This window comes from Bufo gargarizans, chromosome 6 (assembly GCF_014858855.1).
Source record: "Bufo gargarizans isolate SCDJY-AF-19 chromosome 6, ASM1485885v1, whole genome shotgun sequence".
In the NCBI taxonomy this organism is placed as follows: Eukaryota; Metazoa; Chordata; class Amphibia; order Anura; family Bufonidae; genus Bufo; species Bufo gargarizans.
In genome coordinates, this window is record NC_058085.1 from 211,528,941 (window position 1) to 211,553,685 (window position 24,745).

The 24,745-nt window shown below is 45.0% G+C and overlaps 2 protein-coding genes across 2 annotated transcripts in view; one reads left to right on the forward strand and one right to left on the reverse strand.

Annotated features, from left to right (window-relative positions):
* Window positions 1–3,577, forward strand: part of C6H10orf71 (chromosome 6 C10orf71 homolog) — a 1,221,395-nt gene extending 1,217,818 nt beyond the window's left edge. The window contains exon 5 of the mRNA XM_044296691.1: window positions 2,417–3,577. Coding sequence (XP_044152626.1) covers window positions 2,417–2,625 — 209 coding nt within the window. The 3' untranslated portion in view covers window positions 2,626–3,577. The remainder of the gene's footprint in view (window positions 1–2,416) is intronic.
* The window catches only part of DRGX (dorsal root ganglia homeobox), a 420,041-nt gene that overhangs the window by 67,073 nt on the left and 328,223 nt on the right, over window positions 1–24,745 (reverse strand). The window lies entirely within an intron of this gene.

The following is a 24,745-nucleotide window of genomic DNA, read 5'->3' on the forward strand; positions in this document are numbered from 1 at the left end:
CTACCGGACTACAATAAAGATTTCAGACTTTATTGCACTGAATGTCTTGGCCATGCTTCAGCTGTTCTCACACAAGCTAGGGCTGGCCAACAGCGTCCAGTGGCGTATTACTCTGCCAGACTCGATCCAGTGGCTAGAGGAGCGCCATCTTGTGTCCGTGCGGTAGTGGCTGTACAACTCATGCTTGACAAGAGCTCTGAGATTGTGCTCAATTATCCAATCACTGTTTTTGTCCCTCATGACATCTCGGCCATTCTCACACAAGTACAGCCTAAATACCTGTCCACTGCCAGACACCTTAGACTAGAATGTGCACTACTTATGCCACCAAATGTCACCATCAAAAGGTGCACAACTTTGAATCCAGCTACTCTGCTGCCTCTGGAGGGGGGAGGGAGTAGTGGTATGAGTCATCTAGCCGAATATCTTCCTGACCTGGAAAATAAACACGACTGTCTCCAATTAATGTCCCAAGAGACAGCAGGGTTTGATCACGTGGTAGATACTCCCTTAGGAAACCCAGATTTAGAGCTCTTTGTGGATAGATCGCGGTATGGTGTCCAGGGGAAGTTTTATACTTGGTATGCAGTTGTCACTCAGCACGATACGATCAAAGCGGAATCACTGCCCTCTCATATGTCTAGAAAGAAGTGGCCAAAGGAGGAAAAAGGCGCTCATAGGGTGAGTAGGTTCAGAACAGGCTTCCAATTCAGGAAGAATGGTGTTGCTCACCTGCTGTCGTTGCACCTAATGTTCAGTGCAACTGTACTGGAGGCGAGTAGGAGTGGTTTAAGTTTTGCTGGTTGGTGCTGCCGGTTACGTCCGTGTTCACCTTTGGCGGGGGCCAGGCCGCCGTCTGGGTCAGTGTATGAAGTATGTATCCACTGGACTCTGGGGTCGAGTGGAGGGTGGACCATAGGCGCAAAACACAACCAGAGTTTGTTTCAAACCAATAGGTTTTTTATTTTTGTTATCGTGACAACGCGTTTCGGGGTTCTGTGGACCCCTTTTTCAAGTCGGTGAGTGCTGCTGATGGAAGTTGCGCTGCTCCCAGCTTCTGGCACGTGCGGCGTCCAGTATCCCAGAGTCCAGTGGATACATACTTCATACTCTCATATGTCTGCACAGGAAGCTGAACTTAAGGCTTTGGAAGAGGCCTGCAGGTATGCAGAGGGAAAAACTGCAAACATCTATACAGATTCCAGGTATGCTTTTGGGATCACCCATGATTATGGTCCAATTTGGAAGGCTAGAGACTTCCTTACAGCAAATGGCAAGCCAATTAAAAATGGCAAAGGGGTGAAAGCCCTAATGGATGCTCTGCTGTTGCCAACGAGGGTGGCCATTATGAAAATTAAAGGCCATTCGTCAGGAAAAACTCTTGAAGCTCGAGGAAATCATCGAGCTGATCTGGCAGCAAAAGCTGCTGCACAGAAACCCAGAGATGATCCTGTAGGGATAGCAGCAGTACAAGAGCAAATTTCCCTGCCTGTCAACTATGAAACATTTAAAACCTTACAGTCTCAAGCAACCAAAGAGGAAAAGGCAGTATGGATAGAGAAAGGAGCTGTGACGACCCCAAAAGGAACATGGCAACTTAGAGGAAAGCTGTGTTTGCCCCGTGCTTTATTCCCAGTCACAGCCCAGGCCACTCATGGGAATACTCACCTGTCCAAAACTGCCATGACTGCTCTTGTTAATAGTCACTGGTATGCCCCAGGATTCAGTGTAACTGCAGCCAAATTCACTCAGGCTTGTATGATTTGTGCACATCACAACATAGGAAGGACGGTAAAAACACCTTTGAGGCACACTCCCAGGCCCGATTTCCCCTTCCAAAGACTGCAAATAGATTACATCCAACTACCCAAAGTGGGGACCCTAGAATACGTCTTGGTATGTGTAGATCTGTTTTCAGGGTGGCCAGAGGCCTACCCTGTGGCCAAAGCCACTGCACAAAACACAGCCAAGAAACTTCTGAATGAGATAGTTTGCCGGTATGGTGTCCCAGAGACAATTGAGAGTGACCGAGGTTCTCACTTTACTGGGGAGGTCATGCGTGAAATTATGGGAGCCCTGGGTATTGAACAAGCCTTCCATACTGCGTATCACCCACAAAGCAGCGGTAGAGTAGAGCGACTCAACGGCACAATTAAATCAAAAATACAGAAGGCCATGGCTGAACTGAAAAAGCCATGGACAGAGTGTCTCCCTTTGGCACTTTTCTCCATCCGGTATACACCTAACCGGAAGACAGGCCTGAGTCCATATGAAGTACTCTTTGGGAATGCCCCTAGACTAGGACTCTATTTTCCACAGCAACTCCAGATGCAGCATAATAGTCTTTCAAAGTACGTTATCTGTCTTACAAACAGACTGTCTAATGTGTATTCCCAAGTTTTTGCTTCTCTTCCAGATCCAGACAGCATAGAGGTAACTCATTCTCTACAACCTGGAGATTGGGTAGTGGTGAAACGACACGTGCGGAAAGTTCTAGAACCACGATTTGAGGGTCCACATCAAGTACTGTTAACCACCGCCACTGCTGTCAAGTTGGAAGGAAAGCCTAATTGGGTCCACGCATCACACTGCAAAAAAGTACCAGAACCTCAAGTGCTGGAATGACTGCAAGGGCCGTAATATCTTTTCATTTTTTACTATTTGTTTTATATTGTACAGGGGAACATGCACAGTCAGATCAAGTCCCAAATTCCATATTTAGAACAATATTAACACAAGGGAATCAGAATACAATTACATCTCCTACAGCTTCACCCATGGTTGACAAAATGGCCTTAGAGACAGGGTTTTCAGACACAAATGTATGGCTAGAATGGATCCGCTATACGGTTCTTTCCCAGAAGCGATCCAACTGCATAGCATGTGCTGCAGCTCGACCTCATTTGGGTACGGTACCTTTCCCTTTGAGTGAGGTTACCGATCCTGAGGGTTTCAAGTGTATCCTTAAGATGTACACTGAAACCATTCCCAGTAATGACACCTCCCGCTGCAGGACATTAGAATTACTCTATCCTATTGTTCATGATAAAGATCATATGGGTTTCGGTATAACGCCATACCCTGGAAATTATACCTGTTTCAATCGTAACCATACAGGCAAAGACATTGGTGTTTTCCCTCCAGGATATTGTTCCTATAACATCTATCTAAATGAGACAAGTAGTGACTCTGATGCTTACCCTGACAAATGGTTTGTCCACCAAGGTTATCAACATTCGGATATCTGGTGGTTGTGTGGAGACATGAAGCTCCGACCCAGGATACGAATGGAATGGATTGGACAATGTACCTTGATTAAGGTGCTGATGCCATTTGTTCTATTTTCGACTCTTGAGTGGGAGCAAGTCAGTACGCAAGCCAATGTCCGGTCAAGGCTAAGGAGGTCACTCCCTACATCTTTTGATTCTCATGTATACATAGATGCTATAGGAGTCCCTAGAGGAGTTCCTGATGAATTCAAGGCTAGAAACCAGATAGCTGCTGGTTTCGAATCAATACTTCCCACAATTGGCGTAAATAAAAATGTAGGATGGATTAACTATTTGTATTATAATCAACAGAGATTTGTGAATTATACCCGAGATGCAGTAAAAGGAATATCGGAACAACTGAGCTCTCCATCGGTGATGGCGTTACAGAATCGACTGGCCCTCGACATGATCCTAGCGGAAAAAGGAGGCGTCTGCAAGATGATCGGAAGTTCCTGCTGCACCTTCATTCCGAACAACACTTCCCCTGACGGAAGCATCACAAAAGCTTTGAATGGACTGACTTCTTTATCGAATGAACTAGAGGACAACTCTGGAATCAACAACCCCATTAATTCATGGCTAGAACAGTGGTTTGGGAACTGGTCTAATGTGTTAGCCAATATGTTAATGACACTGGTGGTAGTACTTGTAGTATTGGCATTAATAGGGTGTTGTGTGATTCCTTGTTTTAGAAAAATTGTTTTTAAAATGTTCAATTCAACCACACCTGCAACAACCATGTACATGCATTGTGAAACTGACAAACCTAAAGATTATTTGGAGAACCTCTTTGAGGAACGCGATTCCGTCCTAAAACAAATGAAATCTTGTTGATAGTTGCGGAATAAATAGAACCAGATGAAGGCAAACCCGAAAGGGAGTTGGGGGGATCTGGTGAAGCAATAAGGAAAGTCCAGCTCTTCGCCGTTTAGGGCGCTGGGAGAGTACCTCATATTGCTTATTCATCTTGTATCTATTTACCGCAAAAAGGAGGGATTTGTGAGAGACAAGATTAAGATTTCTCCTGTAGTACACATTTGTCTCCAATAGATGGCAAAAACTCAATTAGGAGTCTCATGTACATTTTCTTTGTCCTAAGTTCATTAGTGAAAGAAAGGAGGAGTTAAGTTGCTATCTTTCAAATGTGCCAATCAACTCATGAATGGAGTTAGTAAACCACTCCCTTTTTGTCACAGAGCCAATGAACTTTCATCTAGGACTACCCTTTTGTCTACCTCATGTTGCCTATATAAGAGTATGTAACTGTAATAAAGAGAGATATTTTCCATGATACCAGCCTGCATTGGTCTCAGAGAGAAAGCTGTATGAGCTCATACTTATAATTCTAATTGATTTGGAGCCACACAAAAGAAGAAGTTGTGTCGTAGATTTTGCGATAACACTTAGCCATACAATCATACAATTGCAGACAAACAAATTCCATATTGCAATACAAATTGCATACAACCATACCAGATCATACTCAACCAACCTGCAAATAGTTACTGCTAACTGCATACTGCAAATTGTGACCAAATTCAAGGTAGTAGAACTATTAGTTAGACCTCAGATATACCTCTCAGAGAGATCAAGTGCTTAAATAACTTAAAGCGAGAGTACAGATACTGAAGAGAGAAATATATCCACCATTTTATGTTGAATGACAAAATTAAACAGTTGAACCACCATCTTATGCATACCGTCATTTTGTGATATCTTTTCAACACGGGTTTTGTACATAGACTATTTGCTGCGGAGGCAGCAGTGTTATATATGAAGAAAAGTTGAAGTAAATAAATAACATATTTTAAGCATTTGGTGTGCTCTTTAAACCTACTGCTTCCATAGAACGGCACTAAAGGAATTACAGAGTAATAGACAGTCTGGTTAGACTAAAAAGTCAGAGATATCAAAATTCTTCTAATGCCACAGTGCAAAAGGCACTTCATAGTGCTGCACTTGCCACAGTGGAACTATTACGCTCAGGAGGGTAAATTTATAACGCTCCTCAACTTGCACAGCAAAGAGCGCATTAGAGCAGCAGAGCACCAGGATATACCGCTGTGCAGCAACTGTTCCCTGAGTGAGCAAGCAAAGACACCTAAGCATAGCTACCATAGATGACATAGAACGTGTGCATTAGTCAAAAAGGCCGGAGACTCTTAAAGTGGCAGAACGGCAAATGCTAAATAGTCAGAGATAGAGTGCCAACCCTCCTGCGATCCCTAGAGAGTGAAAGAGACGCATGGTGGGAGGCCAAAGTCCAGAGCGAGAGTGCCCGCACCAATATCCATGGTGAGACCACAAACTGCAGCCAGCTTGTTTTGCGTCACTAGGCCCAAGGTCTGCAGCAGCGTATCTAAGCCAGTGCATCGCAAGTCAGCACATAGAATTTCAAGTCAGCACTGAACATCTCAAGCAGCTTATTCAAGCCAGCGCATCCTAAGCATTGCAAGTCTGCATAGAGCATCTCAAGTCTGCACAGAGCTTAATAAGTCAGCGCAGAGCATCGCATCATATCAAGAAAATACATGTTTCCCTTAAGATTGACATTTGTTCTAGAATAAGGTCAGAGGTTTCCTTTTATTACTTTTCATTGCATATAGGCTTTGGCATAAAGAGACAATTTTTGTGTTCAGAAATAAGAGACTTTAAAGTAAAAACAAAAGGACAGTTTGTAGTATATGGACTCTAAAGTATTTAAAGTGAAAGTAATTTTATTTCTGCATTTTGTCAGTATTGCAATTAAAGAGAAAGACATCATATTATTTGTATTGATTGTGATAGCATTGAAAGTAAAATGTCTGAGCCTAGTATTACCATGCCACTGTTAGAGCATACAAAGATAGATAGAGCAGAAGTTGAAGAGAAAGGGAACCTGTCTGAGGTAGAAGAGTCTGATGCAGCATTAATCTTGCCTCAAACAAATATAGCCCAAACAGATGAATTAAGACGTTCATCACGTGCCAGAAAACATACCTCAAAGATGCTGGAAAATTTGGAGCAAGAAGCAGCGTAAAAAAAATTAAAGGCTTGCCCGGATGTATGATAGGTGGAAATCATACATTAAAGACATTCGGAGAAAGCTAAAGCATGAAAGTATAAAAAGGAACTTGAGTGATATGGTAGAGACAGTAGAAGAATATGAATCAGAGTTTATGCCAGCATATGTCAACCTGCGGTAATTTACGAGACCATCCCAGGATATCTTAAGGAACATGGACACATGTACTGCAGTCACTAAAGATTTAGTAAAGCTCATGAGAGAACTTTCATCTGCAGCTAATTATGATTAGGGATGAGCGAACTCGAACTGTATAGTTCGGGTTCGTACCGAATTTTGGGGTGTCCGTGACACGGACCCGAACCCGGACATTTTCGTAAAAGTCCGGGTTCGGGTTCGGTGTTCGTCGCTTTCTTGGCGCTTTTGTGACGCTTTCTTGGCGCTTTTTGAAAGGCTGCAAAGCAGCCAATCAACAAGCGTCATACTACTTGCCCCAAGAGGCCGTCACAGCCATGCCTACTATTGGCATGGCTGTGATTGGCCAGAGCACCATGTGACCCAGCCTCTATTTAAGCTGGAGTCACATAGCGCCGCCCGTCACTCTGCTCTGATTAGCGTAGGGAGAGGTTGCAGCTGCGACAGTAGGGCGAGATTAGGCAGATTAACTCCTCCAAAGGACTTGATTAACTGATCGATCTGCAGCTGTGGATCATTGAGCTGCTGATCCTCAATTGCTCACTGTTTTTAGGCTGCCCAGACCGTTTGTCAGTCACATTTTTATGGGGTGATCGGCGGCCATTTTGTGTCTTGTGCGGTGCTGCGACCAAGTGCATCCAAGCTGCGACCAAGTGCATTTAACCCTCAATGGTGTGGTTGTTTTTTGGCTAAAGCCTACATCAGGGTGAAGCTGTCACACCAAGTGCATTTAACCAGCAATAGTCTGTTCATTTTTTGGCCATATACTAAATCAGGGGCAAGCTGCGCCCATCACCAAGTGCATTTAACCCTCAATGGTGTGGTTGTTTTTTGGCTAAAGCCTACATCAGGGTGAAGCTGTCACACCAAGTGCATTTAACCAGCAATAGTCTGTTCATTTTTTGGCCATATACTAAATCAGGGGCAAGCTGCGCCTGTCACCAAGTGCATTTAACCCTCAATGGTGTGGTTGTTTTTTGGCTAAAGCCTACATCAGGGTGAAGCTGTCACACCAAGTGCATTTAACCAGCAATAGTCTGTTCATTTTTTGGCCATATACTACATCAGGGGCAAGCTGCGCCTGTCACCAAGTGCATTTAACCCTCAATGGTGTGGTTGTTTTTTGGCTAAAGCCTACATCAGGGTGAAGCTGTCACACCAAGTGCATTTAACCAGCAATAGTCTGTTCATTTTTTGGCCATATACTAAATCAGGGGCAAGCTGCGCCCATCACCAAGTGCATTTAACCCTCAATGGTGTGGTTGTTTTTTGGCTAAAGCCTACATCAGGGTGAAGCTGTCACACCAAGTGCATTTAACCAGCAATAGTCTGTTCATTTTTTGGCCATATACTAAATCAGGGGCAAGCTGCGCCTGTCACCAAGTGCATTTAACCCTCAATGGTGTGGTTGTTTTTTGGCTAAAGCCTACATCAGGGTGAAGCTGTCACACCAAGTGCATTTAACCAGCAATAGTCTGTTCATTTTTTGGCCATATACTACATCAGGGGCAAGCTGCGCCTGTCACCAAGTGCATTTAACCCTCAATGGTGTGGTTGTTTTTTGGCTAAAGCCTACATCAGGGTGAAGCTGTCACACCAAGTGCATTTAACCAGCAATAGTCTGTTCATTTTTTGGCCATATACTACATCAGGGGCAAGCTGCGCCTGTCACCAAGTGCATTTAACCCTCAATGGTGTGGTTGTTTTTTGGCTAAAGCCTACATCAGGGTGAAGCTGTCACACCAAGTGCATTTAACCAGCAATAGTCTGTTCATTTTTTGGCCATATACTACATCAGGGGCAAGCTGCGCCTGTCACCAAGTGCATTTAACCCTCAATGGTGTGGTTGTTTTTTGGCTAAAGCCTACATCAGGGTGAAGCTGTCACACCAAGTGCATTTAACCAGCAATAGTCTGTTCATTTTTTGGCCATATACTACATCAGGGGCAAGCTGCGCCTGTCACCAAGTGCATTTAACCCTCAATGGTGTGGTTGTTTTTTGGCTAAAGCCTACATCAGGGTGAAGCTGTCACACCAAGTGCATTTAACCAGCAATAGTCTGTTTATTTTTTGGCCATATACTACATCAGGGGCAAGCTGCGCCCGTCACCAAGTGCATTTAACCCTCAGTAGTGTGGTTGGTCAAGCTGTGACACCAAGTGCATTTAACCAGCAATAGTCTGTTCATTTTTTGGCCATATACTACATCAGGGGCAAGCTGCGCCCGTCACCAAGTGCATTTAACCAGCAATAGTGTGGTTATTTTTTGGCCATATCCCAGTCTAATTCTGTCACTAAATCCATACCGGTCACCCAGCGCCTAAATACTAGGCCTCAAATTTATATCCTGCTAAATCTCTCGTTACCGCTGTCCTGTTGTGGCTGGGAAAGTTATTTAGTGTCCGTCAAAGCACATTTTTTGTTCTGGGTTGAAGTACAATTCCCAATTTAGCAATTTCATAATTTAGTGGTTCCTGCTATATCAGAGCTATTTGAAATCTATCCCTAAAAGGGTATATAATATTCAAGGTGCACATAGGGTCATTCAGAATAACTTCACACACACCCGCTACTGTGCATTTCCAAGTCTAATTCTGTCACTAAACCCATACCTGTCACCCAGCGCCTAAATACTAGGCCTCAGATTTATATCCCGCTAAATCTCTCGTTACCGCTGTCCTGTTGTGGCTGGGAAAGTTATTTAGTGTCCGTCAAAGCACATTTTTTGTTCTGGGTTGAAATACAATTCCCAATTTAGCAATTTCATAATTTAGTGGTTTCTGCTATATCAGAGCTATTTGAAATCTATCCCTAAAAGGGTATATAATTAGAGTTGAGCGAACACCTGGATGTTCGGGTTCGAGAAGTTCGGCCGAACATCCCGGAAATGTTCGGGTTCGGGATCCGAACCCGATCCGAACTTCGTCCCGAACCCGAACCCCATTGAAGTCAATGGGGACCCGAACTTTTCGGCACTAAAAAGGCTGTAAAACAGCCCAGGAAAGAGCTAGAGGGCTGCAAAAGGCAGCAACATGTAGGTAAATCCCCTGCAAACAAATGTGGATAGGGAAATGAATTAAAATAAAAATTAAATAAATAAAAATTAACCAAAATCAATTGGAGAGAGGTTCCATAGCAGAGAATCTGGCTTCCCGTCACCCACCACTGGAACAGTCCATTCTCAGATATTTAGGCCCCGGCACCCAGGCAGAGGAGAGAGGTCCCGTAACAGAGAATCTGTCTTCATGTCAGCAGAGAATTAGTCTGCATGTCATAGCAGAGAATGAGGCTTCACGTCAGCCACCACTGCAACAGTCCATTGGCATATATTTAGGCCCAGCACACACACAGGCAGAGGAGAGAGGTCCCGTAACAGACAATCTGGCTTCATGTCAGCAGAGAATCAGTCTGCATGTCATAGCAGAGAATCAGGCTTCACGTCAGCCACCACTGCAACAGTCCATTGGCATATATTTAGGCCCAGCACACACACAGGCAGAGGAGAGAGGTCCCGTAACAGAGAATCTGGCTTCATGTCAGCAGAGAATCAGTCTGCATGTCATAGCAGAGAATGAGGCTTCACGTCACCCACCACTGCAACAGTCCATTGGCATATATTTAGGCCTAGCACACAGGCAGAGCAGAGAGGTCCCGTAACAGACAATCTGGCTTCATGTCAGCAGAGAATCAGTCTGCATGTCATAGCAGAGAATGAGGCTTCACGTCAGCCACCACTGCAACAGTCCATTGGCATATATTTAGGCCTAGCACACAGGCAGAGCAGAGAGGTCCCGTAACAGACAATCTGGCTTCATGTCAGCAGAGAATCAGTCTGCATGTCATAGCAGAGAATCAGGCTTCACGTCAGCTGCAACAGTCCATTGTCATAAATTTAGGCCCAGCACCCAGGCAGAGGAGAGAGGTCCCGTAACAGACAATCTGGCTTCATGTCAGCAGAGAATTAGTCTGCATGTCATAGCAGAGAATCAGGCTTCATGTCAGCCACCACTGCAACAGTCCATTGGCATATATTTAGGCCCAGCACCCAGGCAGAGGAGGGAGGTCCCGTAACAGAGAATCTGTCTTCATGTCAGCAGAGAATCAGTCTGCATGTCATAGCAGAGAATGAGGCTTCACGTCACCCACCACTGCAACAGTCCATTGGCATATATTTAGGCCTAGCACACAGGCAGAGCAGAGAGGTCCCGTAACAGACAATCTGGCTTCATGTCAGCAGAGAATCAGTCTGCATGTCATAGCAGAGAATGAGGCTTCACGTCACCCACCACTGCAACAGTCCATTGGCATATATTTAGGCCTAGCACACAGGCAGAGCAGAGAGGTCCCGTAACAGACAATCTGGCTTCATGTCAGCAGAGAATCAGTCAGCATGTCATAGCAGAGAATGAGGCTTCACGTCAGCCACCACTGCAACAGTCCATTGGCATATATTTAGGCCTAGCACACAGGCAGAGCAGAGAGGTCCCGTAACAGACAATCTGGCTTCATGTCAGCAGAGAATCAGTCTGCATGTCATAGCAGAGAATCAGGCTTCACGTCAGCCACCACTGCAACAGTCCATTGTCATAAATTTAGGCCCAGCACCCAGGCAGAGGAGAGAGGTCCCGTAACAGACAATCTGGCTTCATGTCAGCAGAGAATTAGTCTGCATGTCATAGCAGAGAATCAGGCTTCATGTCAGCCACCACTGCAACAGTCCATTGGCATATATTTAGGCCCAGCACCCAGGCAGAGGAGGGAGGTCCCGTAACAGAGAATCTGTCTTCATGTCAGCAGAGAATCAGTCTGCATGTCATAGCAGAGAATGAGGCTTCACGTCAGCCACCACTGCAACAGTCCATTGGCATATATTTAGGCCTAGCACACAGGCAGAGGAGAGGTTCATTCAACTTTGGGTAGCCTCGCAATATAATGGTAAAATGAAAATAAAAATAGGATTGAATGAGGAAGTGCCCTGGAGTCCAATAATATATGGTTATGGGGAGGTAGTTAATGTCTAATCTGGACAAGGGACGGACAGGTCCTGTGGGATCCATGCCTGGTTCATTTTTATGAACGTCAGCTTGTCCACATTGGCTGTAGACAGGCGGCTGCGTTTGTCTGTAATGACGCCCCCTGCCGTGCTGAATACACGTTCAGACAAAACGCTGGCTGCCGGGCAGGCCAGCACCTCCAAGGCATAAAAGGCTAGCTCTGGCCACGTGGACAATTTAGAGACCCAGAAGTTGAATGGGGCCGAACCATCAGTCAGTACGTGGAGGGGTGTGCACACGTACTGTTCCACCATGTTAGTGAAATGTTGCCTCCTGCTAACACGTTGCGTATCAGGTGGTGGTGCAGTTAGCTGTGGCGTGTTGACAAAAGTTTTCCACATCTCTGCCATGCTAACCCTGCCCTCAGAGGAGCTGGCCGTGACACAGCTGCCTTGGCGACCTCTTGCTCCTCCTCTGCCTTGGCCTTGGGCTTCCACTTGTTCCCCTGTGACATTTGGGAATGCTCTCAGTAGCGCGTCTACCAACGTGCGCTTGTACTCGCGCATCTTCCTATCACGCTCCAGTGCAGGAAGTAAGGTGGGCACATTGTCTTTGTAGCGTGGATCCAGCAGGGTGGCAACCCAGTAGTCCGCACAGGTTAAAATGTGGGCAACTCTGCTGTCGTTGCGCAGGCACTGCAGCATGTAGTCGCTCATGTGTGCCAGGCTGCCCAGGGGTAAGGACAAGCTGTCCTCTGTGGGAGGCGTATCGTCATCGTCCTGCCTTTCCCCCCAGCCACGCACCAGTGATGGACCCGAGCTGCGTTGGGTGCCACCCCGCTGTGACCATGCTTCATCCTCATCCTCCTCCACCTCCTCCTCATCCTCGTCCTCCTCGTCCTCCAGTAGTGGGCCCTGTCTGGCCACATTTGTACCTGGCCTCTGCTGTTGCCAAAAACCTCCCTCTGAGTCACTTCGAAGAGACTGGCCTGAAAGTGCTAAAAATGACCCCTCTTCCTCCTCCTCCTCCTCCTCCTCCTGGGCCACCTCCTCTTCCATCATCGCCCTAAGTGTTTTCTCAAGGAGACATAGAAGTGGTATTGTAACGCTGATAACGGTGTCATCGCCACTGGCCATGTTGGTGGAGTACTCGAAACAGCGCAACAGGGCACACAGGTCTCGCATGGAGGCCCAGTCATTGGTGGTGAAGTGGTGCTGTTCTGTAGTGCGACTGACCCGTGCGTGCTGCAGCTGAAACTCCACTATGGCCTGCTGCTGCTCGCACAGTCTGTCCAGCATGTGCAAGGTGGAGTTCCACCTGGTGGGCACGTCGCATATGAGGCGGTGAGCGGGAAGGCCGAAGTTACGCTGTAGCGCAGACAGGCGAGCAGCAGCAGAATGTGAACGCCGGAAGCGCGAACAGACGGCCCGCACTTTATGCAGCAGCTCTGACATGTCGGGGTAGTTGTGAATGAACTTCTGCACCACCAAATTCAGCACATGCGCCAAGCAAGGGATGTGCGTCAAATTGGCTAGTCCCAGAGCTGCAACGAGATTTCGCCCATTATCACACACCACCAGGCCGGGCTTGAGGCTCACCGGCAGCAACCACTCGTCGGTCTGTTGTTCTATACCCCGCCACAACTCCTGTGCGGTGTGGGGCCTGTCCCCCAAACATATGAGTTTCAGAATGGCCTGCTGACGTTTACCCCGGGCTGTGCTGAAGTTGGTGGTGAAGGTGTGTGGCTGACTGGATGAGCAGGTGGAAGAAGAGGAGGAGGAAGCCGAGAAGGAGGAGGTGGCAACAGGAGGCAAAGAATGTTGCCCTGCGATCCTTGGCGGCGGAAGGACGTGCGCCAAACAGCTCTCCGCCTGGGGCCCAGCTGCCACTACATTTACCCAGTGTGCAGTTAGGGAGATATAGCGTCCCTGGCCGTGCTTACTGGTCCACGTATCTGTGGTTAGGTGGACCTTGCCACAGATGGCGTTGCGCAGTGCACACTTGATTTTATCGGATACTTGGTTGTGCAGGGAAGGCACGGCTCTCTTGGAGAAGTAGTGCCGGCTGGGAACAACATACTGTGGGACAGCAAGCGACATGAGCTGTTTGAAGCTGTCTGTGTCCACCAGCCTAAATGACAGCATTTCATAGGCCAGTAGTTTAGAAATGCTGGCATTCAGGGCCAGGGATCGAGGGTGGCTAGGTGGGAATTTACGCTTTCTATCAAATGTTTGTGAGATGGAGAGCTGAACGCTGGCGTGTGACATGGTTGAGACGCTTGGTGACGGAGGTGGTGGTGGTGGTGTTGGTGGTACATCCCCTGTTTGCTGGGCGGCAGGTGCCAACGTTCCTCCAGAGGCGGAGGAAGAGGCCGAGGCGGCAGCAGCAGAATAGGCCGAGGCGGCAGCAGCAGAAGAGGTAGCAGGGGGAGCCTGAGTGACTTCCTTGGTTTTAAGGTGTTTACTCCACTGCAGTTCATGCTTTGCATGCAGGTGCCTGGTCATGCAGGTTGTGCTCAGGTTCAGAACGTTAATGCCTCGCTTCAGGCTCTGATGGCACAGCGTGCAAACCACTCGGGTCTTGTCGTCAGCACATTGTTTGAAGAAGTGCCATGCCAGGGAACTCCTTGAAGCTGCCTTTGGGGTGCTCGGTCCCAGATGGCGGCGGTCAGTAGCAGGCGGAGTCTCTTGGCGGCGGGTGTTCTGCTTTTGCCCACTGCTCCCTCTTTTGCTACGCTGTTGGCTCGGTCTCACCACTGCCTCTTCCTCCGAACTGTGAAAGTCAGTGGCACGACCTTCATTCCATGTGGGGTCTAGGACCTCATCGTCCCCTGCATCGTCTTCCACCCAGTCTTGATCCCTGACCTCCTGTTCAGTCTGCACACTGCAGAAAGACGCAGCAGTTGGCACCTGTGTTTCGTCATCATCAGAGACATGCTGAGGTGGTATTCCCATGTCCTCATCATCAGGAAACATAAGTGGTTGTGCGTCAGTGCATTCTATGTCTTTCACCGCTGGGGAAGGGCTAGGTGGATGCCCTTGGGAAACCCTGCCAGCGGAGTCTTCAAACAGCATAAGAGACTGCTGCATAACTTGAGGCTGAGACAGTTTCCCTGGTATGCATGGGGGTGATGTGACAGACTGATGGGGTTGGTTTTCAGGCGCCATCTGTGCGCTTTCTGCAGAAGACTGGGTGGGAGATAATGTGAACGTGCTGGATCCACTGTCGGCCACCCAATTGACTAATGCCTGTACCTGCTCAGGCCTTACCATCCTTAGAACGGCATTGGGCCCCACCATATATCGCTGTAAATTCTGGCGGCTACTGGGACCTGAGGTAGTTGGTACACTAGGACGTGTGGATGTGGCAGAACGGCCACGTCCTCTCCCAGCACCAGAGGGTCCACTAACACCACCACGACCATGTCCACGTCCGCGTCCCTTACTAGATGTTTTTCTCATTGTTATGGTTCACCACAACAACAAATATATTATTTGGCCCAATGTATTGTATTCAAATTCAGCGGGATATAAATTTGAGGCCTAGTATTTAGGCGCTGGGTGACCGGTATGGATTTAGTGACAGAATTAGACTTGGAAATGCACAGAAGCGTGTGTGTGAAGTTATTCTGAATGACCCTATGTGCACCTTCAATATGATCTACCCTTTTAGGGATAGATTTCAAATAGCTCTGATATAGCAGAAACGACTAAATTATGAAATTGCTAAATTGGGAATTGTATTTCAACCCAGAACAAAAAATGTGCTTTGACGGACACTAAATAACTTTCCCAGCCACAACAGGACAGCGGTAACGAGAGATTTAGCGGGATATAAATTTGAGGCCTAGTATTTAGGCGCTGGGTGACAGGTATGGGTTTAGTGACAGAATTAGATTTGGAAATGCACAGTAGCGGGTGTGTGAAGTTATTCTGAATGACCCTATGTGCACCTTGAATATTATATACCCTTTTAGGGATAGATTTCAAATAGCTCTGATATAGCAGAAACCACTAAATTATGAAATTGCTAAATTGGGAATTGTATTTCAACCCAGAACAAGAAATGTGCTTGAACGGACACTAAATAACTCGCCCAGCTACAGCACTAAGGACAGATTTAGCGGGATATAAATTTGAGGCCTAGTATTTAGGCGCTGGGTGACAGGTATGGGTTTAGTGCCAGAATTAGACTTGGAAATACACAGTAGCGGGTGTGTGTGAAGTTATTCTGAATGACCCAATGTGCACCTTGAATATTATATACCCTTTTAGGGATAGATTTCAAATAGCTCTGATATAGCAGAAACCACTAAATTATGAAATTGCTAAATTGGGAATTGTATTTCAACCCAGAACAAGAAATGTGCTTGAACGGACACTAAATAACTCGCCCAGCTACAGCACTAGGGACAGATTTAGCTGGATATAAATTTGAGGCCTAGTATTTAGGCGCTGGGTGACAGGTATGGGTTTAGTGCCAGAATTAGACTTGGAAATACACAGTAGCGGGTGTGTGTGAAGTTATTCTGAATGACCCAATGTGCACCTTGAATATTATATACCCTTTTAGGGATAGATTTCAAATAGCTCTGATATAGCAGAAACCACTAAATTATGAAATTGCTAAATTGGGAATTGTATTTCAACCCAGAACAAGAAATGTGCTTGAACGGACACTAAATAACTCGCCCAGCTACAGCACTAGGGACAGATTTAGCTGGATATAAATTTGAGGCCTAGTATTTAGGCGCTGGGTGACAGGTATGGGTTTAGTGCCAGATTTAGACTTGGAAATACACAGTAGCGGGTGTGTGTGAAGTTATTCTGAATGACCCAATGTGCACCTTGAATATTATATACCCTTTTAGGGATAGATTTCAAATAGCTCTGATATAGCAGAAACCACTAAATTATGAAATTGCTAAATTGGGAATTGTATTTCAACCCAGAACAAGAAATGTGCTTGAACGGACACTAAATAACTCGCCCAGCTACAGCACTAGGGACAGATTTAGCGGGATATAAATTTGAGGCCTAGTATTTAGGCGCTGGGTGACAGGTATGGGTTTAGTGACAGAATTAGACTTGGAAATACACAGTAGCGGGTGTGTGTGAAGTTATTCTGAATGACCCAATGTGCACCTTGAATATTATATACCCTTTTAGGGATAGATTTCAAATAGCTCTGATATAGCAGAAACCACTAAATTATGAAATTGCTAAATTGGGAATTGTATTTCAACCCAGAACAAGAAATGTGCTTGAACGGACACTAAATAACTCGCCCAGCTACAGCACTAAGGACAGATTTAGCGGGATATAAATTTGAGGCCTAGTATTTAGGCGCTGGGTGACAGGTATGGGTTTAGTGCCAGAATTAGACTTGGAAATACACAGTAGCGGGTGTGTGTGAAGTTATTCTGAATGACCCAATGTGCACCTTGAATATTATATACCCTTTTAGGGATAGATTTCAAATAGCTCTGATATAGCAGAAACCACTAAATTATGAAATTGCTAAATTGGGAATTGTATTTCAACCCAGAACAAGAAATGTGCTTGAACGGACACTAAATAACTCGCCCAGCTACAGCACTAGGGACAGATTTAGCTGGATATAAATTTGAGGCCTAGTATTTAGGCGCTGGGTGACAGGTATGGGTTTAGTGCCAGAATTAGACTTGGAAATACACAGTAGCGGGTGTGTGTGAAGTTATTCTGAATGACCCAATGTGCACCTTGAATATTATATACCCTTTTAGGGATAGATTTCAAATAGCTCTGATATAGCAGAAACCACTAAATTATGAAATTGCTAAATTGGGAATTGTATTTCAACCCAGAACAAGAAATGTGCTTGAACGGACACTAAATAACTCGCCCAGCTACAGCACTAAGGACAGATTTAGCGGGATATAAATTTGAGGCCTAGTATTTAGGCGCTGGGTGACAGGTATGGGTTTAGTGCCAGAATTAGACTTGGAAATACACAGTAGCGGGTGTGTGTGAAGTTATTCTGAATGACCCAATGTGCACCTTGAATATTATATTCCCTTTTAGGGATAGATTTCAAATAGCTCTGATATAGCAGAAACCACTAAATTATGAAATTGCTAAATTGGGAATTGTATTTCAACCCAGAAGAAGAAATGTGCTTGAACGGACACTAAATAACTCGCCCAGCTACAGCACTAGGGACAGATTTAGCTGGATATAAATTTGAGGCCTAGTATTTAGGCGCTGGGTGACAGGTATGGGTTTAGTGCCAGAATTAGACTTGGAAATACACAGTAGCGGGTGTGTGTGAAGTTATTCTGAATGACCCAATGTGCACCTTGAATATTATATACCCTTTTAGGGATAGATTTCAAATAGCTCTGATATAGCAGAAACCACTAAATTATGAAATTGCTAAATTGGGAATTGTATTTCAACCCAGAACAAGAAATGTGCTTGAACGGACACTAAATAACTCGCCCAGCTACAGCACTAAGGACAGATTTAGCGGGATATAAATTTGAGGCCTAGTATTTAGGCGCTGGGTGACCGGTATGGATTTAGTGACAGAATTAGACTGGGATATGGCCAAAAAATAAACAGACTATTGCTGGTTAAATGCACTTGGTGTGACAGCTTCACCCTGATGTAGGCTTTAGCCAAAAAACAACCACACCATTGAGGGTTAAATGCACTTGGTGACAGGCGCAGCTTGCCCCTGATTTAGTATATGGCCAAAAAATGAACAGACTATTGCTGGTTAAATGCACTTGGTGTGACAGCTTCACCCTGATGTAGGCTTTAGCCAAAAAACAACCACACCATTGAGGGTTAAATGCACTTGGTGACAGGCGCAGCTTGCCCCTGATTTTGTATATGGCCAAAAAATGAACAGACTATTGCTGGTTAAATGCACTTGGTGTGACAGCTTCACCCTGATGTAGGCTTTAGCCAAAAAACAACCACACCATTGAGGGTTAAATGCACTTGGTCGCAGCTTGTGCTGGCACACCACAAGACACAAAATGGCCGCCGATCACCCCAGAAAAATGTGACTGACAAACGGTCTGGGCAGCCTAAAAACAGTGAGCAATTGAGGATCAGCAGCTCAATGATCCACAGCTGCAGATCGATCAGTTAATCAAGTCCTTTGGAGGAGTTAATCTGCCTAATCTCGCCCTACTGTCGCAGCCGCAACCTCTCCCTACGCTAATCAGAGCAGAGTGACGGGCGGCGCTATGTGACTCCAGCTTAAATAGAGGCTGGGTCACATGGTGCTCTGGCCAATCACAGCCATGCCAATAGTAGGCATGGCTGTGATGGCCTCTTGGGGCAAGTAGTATGACGCTTGTTGATTGGCTGCTTTGCAGCCTTTCAAAAAGCGCCAAGAAAGCGTCACAAAAGCGCGAAGAAAGCGACGAACACCGAACCCGAACCCGGACTTTTACGAAAATGTCCGGGTTCGGGTCCGTGTCACGGACACCCCAAAATTCGGTACGAACCCGAACTATACAGTTCGAGTTCGCTCATCCCTATATATAATATTCAAGGTGCACATTGGGTCATTCAGAATAACTTCACACACACCCGCTACTGTGTATTTCCAAGTCCAATTCTGTCACTAAACCCATACCTGTCACCCAGCGCCTAAATACTAGGCCTCAAATTTATATCCTGCTAAATCTCTCGTTACCGCTGTCCTGTTGTGGCTGGGAAAGTTATTTAGTGTCCGTCAAAGCACATTTTTTGTTCTGGGTTGAAATACAATTCCCAATTTAGCAATTTCATAATTTAGTGGTTTCTGCTATATCAGAGCTATTTGAAATCTATCCCTAAAAGGGTATATAATATTCAAGGTGCACATTGGGTCATTCAGAATAACTTCACACACACCCGCTACTGTGTATTTCCAAGTCTAATTCTGTCACTAAACCCATACCTGTCACCCAGCGCCTAAATACTAGGCCTCAAATTTATATCCTGCTAAATCTCTCGTTACCGCTGTCCTGTTGTGGCTGGGAAAGTTATTTAGTGTCCGTCAAAGCACATTTTTTGTTCTGGGTTGAAATACAATTCCCAATTTAGCAATTTCATAATTTAGTGGTTTCTGCTATATCAGAGCTATTTGAAATCTATCCCTAAAAGGGTAGATCATATTGAAGGTGCACATAGGGTCATTCAGAATAACTTCACACACACCCGCTACTGTGCATTTCCAAGTCTAATTCTGTCACTAAACCCATACCTGTCACCCAGCGCCTAAATACTAGGCCTCAAATTTATATCCCGCTAAATCTCTCGTTACCGCTGTCCTGTTGTGGCTGGGAAAGTTATTTAGTGTCCGTCAAAGCACATTTTTTGTTCTGGGTTGAAATACAATTCCCAATTTAGCAATTTCATAATTTAGTGGTTTCTGCTATATCAGAGCTATTTGAAATCTATCCCTAAAAGGGTAGATCATATTAAAGGTGCACATAGGGTCATTCAGAATAACTTCACACACACCCGCTACTGTGCATTTCCAAGTCTAATTCTGTCACTAAACCCATACCTGTCACCCAGCGCCTAAATACTAGGCCTCAAATTTATATCCCGCTAAATCTCTCGTTACCGCTGTCCTGTTGTGGCTGGGAAAGTTATTTAGTGTCCGTCAAAGCACATTTTTTGTTCTGGGTTGAAATACAATTCCCAATTTAGCAATTTCATAATTTAGTGGTTTCTGCTATATCAGAGCTATTTGAAATCTATCCCTAAAAGGGTATATAATATTCAAGGTGCACATAGGGTCATTCAGAATAACTTCACACACACATACGCTACTGTGCATATCCCAGTCTAATTCTGTCACTAAATCCATACCTGTCACCCAGCGCCTAAATACTAGGCCTCAAATTTATATCCCGCTAAATCTCTCGTTACCGCTGTACTGTTGTTGCTGGGCAAGATATTTAGTGTCCGTCAAAGCACATTTTTTGTTCTGGGTTGAAATACAATTCCCAATTTAGCAATTTCATAATTTAGTGGTTCCTGCTATATCAGAGCTATTTGAAATCTATCCCAAAAAGGGTATATAATATTCAAGGTGCACATAGGGTCATTCAGAATAACTTCACACACACGCTTCTGTGCATTTCCAAGTCTAATTCTGTCACTAAATCCATACCGGTCACCCAGCGCCTAAATACTAGGCCTCAAATTTATATCCCGCTAAATCTCTCGTTACCGCTGTCCTGTTGTAGCTGGGAAAGTTATTTAGTGTCCGTCAAAGCACATTTTTTGTTCTGGGTTGAAGTACAATTCCCAATTTAGCAATTTCATAATTTAGTGGTTCCTGCTATATCAGAGCTATTTGAAATCTATCCCAAAAAGGGTATATAATATTCAAGGTGCACATAGGGTCATTCAGAATAACTTCACACACACGCTTCTGTGCATTTCCAAGTCTAATTCTGTCACTAAATCCATACCGGTCACCCAGCGCCTAAATACTAGGCCTCAAATTTATATCCCGCTAAATCTCTCGTTACCGCTGTCCTGTTGTAGCTGGGAAAGTTATTTAGTGTCCGTCAAAGCACATTTTTTGTTCTGGGTTGAAGTACAATTCCCAATTTAGCAATTTCATAATTTAGTGGTTCCTGCTATATCAGAGCTATTTGAAATCTATCCCAAAAAGGGTATATAATATTCAAGGTGCACATAGGGTCATTCAGAATAACTTCACACACACGCTTCTGTGCATTTCCAAGTCTAATTCTGTCACTAAATCCATACCGGTCACCCAGCGCCTAAATACTAGGCCTCAAATTTATATCCCGCTAAATCTCTCGTTACCGCTGTCCTGTTGTAGCTGGGAAAGTTATTTAGTGTCCGTCAAAGCACATTTTTTGTTCTGGGTTGAAGTACAATTCCCAATTTAGCAATTTCATAATTTAGTGGTTCCTGCTATATCAGAGCTATTTGAAATCTATCCCAAAAAGGGTATATAATATTCAAGGTGCACATAGGGTCATTCAGAATAACTTCACACACACGCTTCTGTGCATTTCCAAGTCTAATTCTGTCACTAAATCCATACCGGTCACCCAGCGCCTAAATACTAGGCCTCAAATTTATATCCCGCTAAATCTCTCGTTACCGCTGTCCTGTTGTAGCTGGGAAAGTTATTTAGTGTCCGTCAAAGCACATTTTTTGTTCTGGGTTGAAGTACAATTCCCAATTTAGCAATTTCATAATTTAGTGGTTCCTGCTATATCAGAGCTATTTGAAATCTATCCCAAAAAGGGTATATAATATTCAAGGTGCACATAGGGTCATTCAGAATAACTTCACACACACGCTTCTGTGCATTTCCAAGTCTAATTCTGTCACTAAATCCATACCGGTCACCCAGCGCCTAAATACTAGGCCTCAAATTTATATCCCGCTAAATCTCTCGTTACCGCTGTCCTGTTGTAGCTGGGAAAGTTATTTAGTGTCCGTCAAAGCACATTTTTGTTCTGGGTTGAAGTACAATTCCCAATTTAGCAATTTCATAATTTAGTGGTTCCTGCTATATCAGAGCTATTTGAAATCTATCCCAAAAAGGGTATATAATATTCAAGGTGCACATAGGGTCATTCAGAATAACTTCACACACACGCTTCTGTGCATTTCCAAGTCTAATTCTGTCACTAAATCCATACCGGTCACCCAGCGCCTAAATACTAGGCCTCAAATTTATATCCCGCTAAATCTCTCGTTACCGCTGTCCTGTTGTAGCTGGGAAAGTTATTTAGTGTCCGTCAAAGCACATTTTTTGTTCTGGGTTGAAGTACAATTCCCAATTTAGCAATTTCATAATTTAGTGGTTCCTGCTATATCAGAGCTATTTGAAATCCATCCCAAAAAGGGTATATAATATTCAAGGTGCACATAGGGTCATTCAGAATAACTTCACACACACGCTTCTGTGCATTTCCAAGTCTAATTCTGTCACTAAATCCATACCGGTCACCCAGCGCCTAAATACTAGGCCTCAAATTTATATCCCGCTAAATCTCTCGTTACCGCTGTCCTGTTGTAGCTGGGAAAGTTATTTAGTGTCCGTCAAAGCACATTTTTTGTTCTGGGTTGAAGTACAATTCCTAATTTAGCAATTTCATAATTTAGTGGTTCCTGCTATATCAGAGCTATTTGAAATCTATCCCAAAAAGGGTATATAATATTCAAGGTGCACATAGGGTCATTCAGAATAACTTCACACACACGCTTCTGTGCATTTCCAAGTCTAATTCTGTCACTAAATCCATACCGGTCACCCAGCGCCTAAATACTAGGCCTCAAATTTATATCCCGCTAAATCTCTCGTTACCGCTGTCCTGTTGTAGCTGGGAAAGTTATTTAGTGTCCGTCAAAGCACATTTTTTGTTCTGGGTTGAAGTACAATTCCCAATTTAGCAATTTCATAATTTAGTGGTTCCTGCTATATCAGAGCTATTTGAAATCTATCCCAAAAAGGGTATATAATATTCAAGGTGCACATAGGGTCATTCAGAATAACTTCACACACACGCTTCTGTGCATTTCCAAGTCTAATTCTGTCACTAAATCCATACCGGTCACCCAGCGCCTAAATACTAGGCCTCAAATTTATATCCCGCTAAATCTCTCGTTACCGCTGTCCTGTTGTAGCTGGGAAAGTTATTTAGTGTCCGTCAAAGCACATTTTTTGTTCTGGGTTGAAGTACAATTCCCAATTTAGCAATTTCATAATTTAGTGGTTCCTGCTATATCAGAGCTATTTGAAATCTATCCCAAAAAGGGTATATAATATTCAAGGTGCACATAGGGTCATTCAGAATAACTTCACACACACGCTACTGTGCATTTCCAAGTCTAATTCTGTCACTAAATCCATACCGGTCACCCAGCGCCTAAATACTAGGCCTCAAATTTATTTCCCGCTAAATCTCTCGTTACCGCTGTCCTGTTGTAGCTGGGAAAGTTATTTAGTGTCCGTCAAAGCACATTTTTTGTTCTGGGTTGAAGTACAATTCCCAATTTAGCAATTTCATAATTTAGTGGTTCCTGCTATATCAGAGCTATTTGAAATCTATCCCAAAAAGGGTATATAATATTCAAGGTGCACATAGGGTCATTCAGAATAACTTCACACACACGCTACTGTGCATTTCCAAGTCTAATTCTGTTAGTAAATCCATACCGGTCACCCAGCGCCTAAATACTAGGCCTCAAATTTATATCCCGCTGAATTTGAATACAATACATTGGGCCAAATAATATATTTGTTGTTGTGGTGAACCATAACAATGAGAAAAACATCTAGTAAGGGACGCGGACGTGGACATGGTCGTGGTGGTGTTAGTGGACCCTCTGGTGCTGGGAGAGGACGTGGCCGTTCTGCCACATCCACACGTCCTAGTGTACCAACTACCTCAGGTCCCAGTAGCCGCCAGAATTTACAGCGATATATGGTGGGGCCCAATGCCGTTCTAAGGATGGTAAGGCCTGAGCAGGTACAGGCATTAGTCAATTGGGTGGCCGACAGTGGATCCAGCACGTTCACATTATCTCCCACCCAGTCTTCTGCAGAAAGCGCACAGATGGCGCCTAAAAACCAACCCCATCAGTCTGTCACATCACCCCCATGCATACCAGGGAAACTGTCTCAGCCTCAAGTTATGCAGCAGTCTCTTATGCTGTTTGAAGACTCCGCTGGCAGGGTTTCCCAAGGGCATCCACCTAGCCCTTCCCCAGCGGTTGAAAGACATAGAATGCACTGACGCACAACCACTTATGTTTCCTGATGATGAGGACATGGGAATACCACCTCAGCATGTCTCTGATGATGACGAAACACAGGTGCCAACTGCTGCGTCTTTCTGCAGTGTGCAGACTGAACAGGAGGTCAGGGATCAAGACTGGGTGGAAGACGATGCAGGGGACGATGAGGTCCTAGACCCCACATGGAATAAGGGTCGTGCCACTGACTTTCACAGTTCGGAGGAAGAGGCAGTGGTGAGACCGAGCCAACAGCGTAGCAAAAGAGGGAGCAGTGGGCAAAAGCAGAACACCCGCCGCCAAGAGACTCCGCCTGCTACTGACCGCCGCCATCTGGGACCGAGCACCCCAAAGGCAGCTTCAAGGAGTTCCCTGGCATGGCACTTCTTCAAACAATGTGCTGACGACAAGACCCGAGTGGTTTGCACGCTGTGCCATCAGAGCCTGAAGCGAGGCATTAACGTTCTGAACCTGAGCACAACCTGCATGACCAGGCACCTG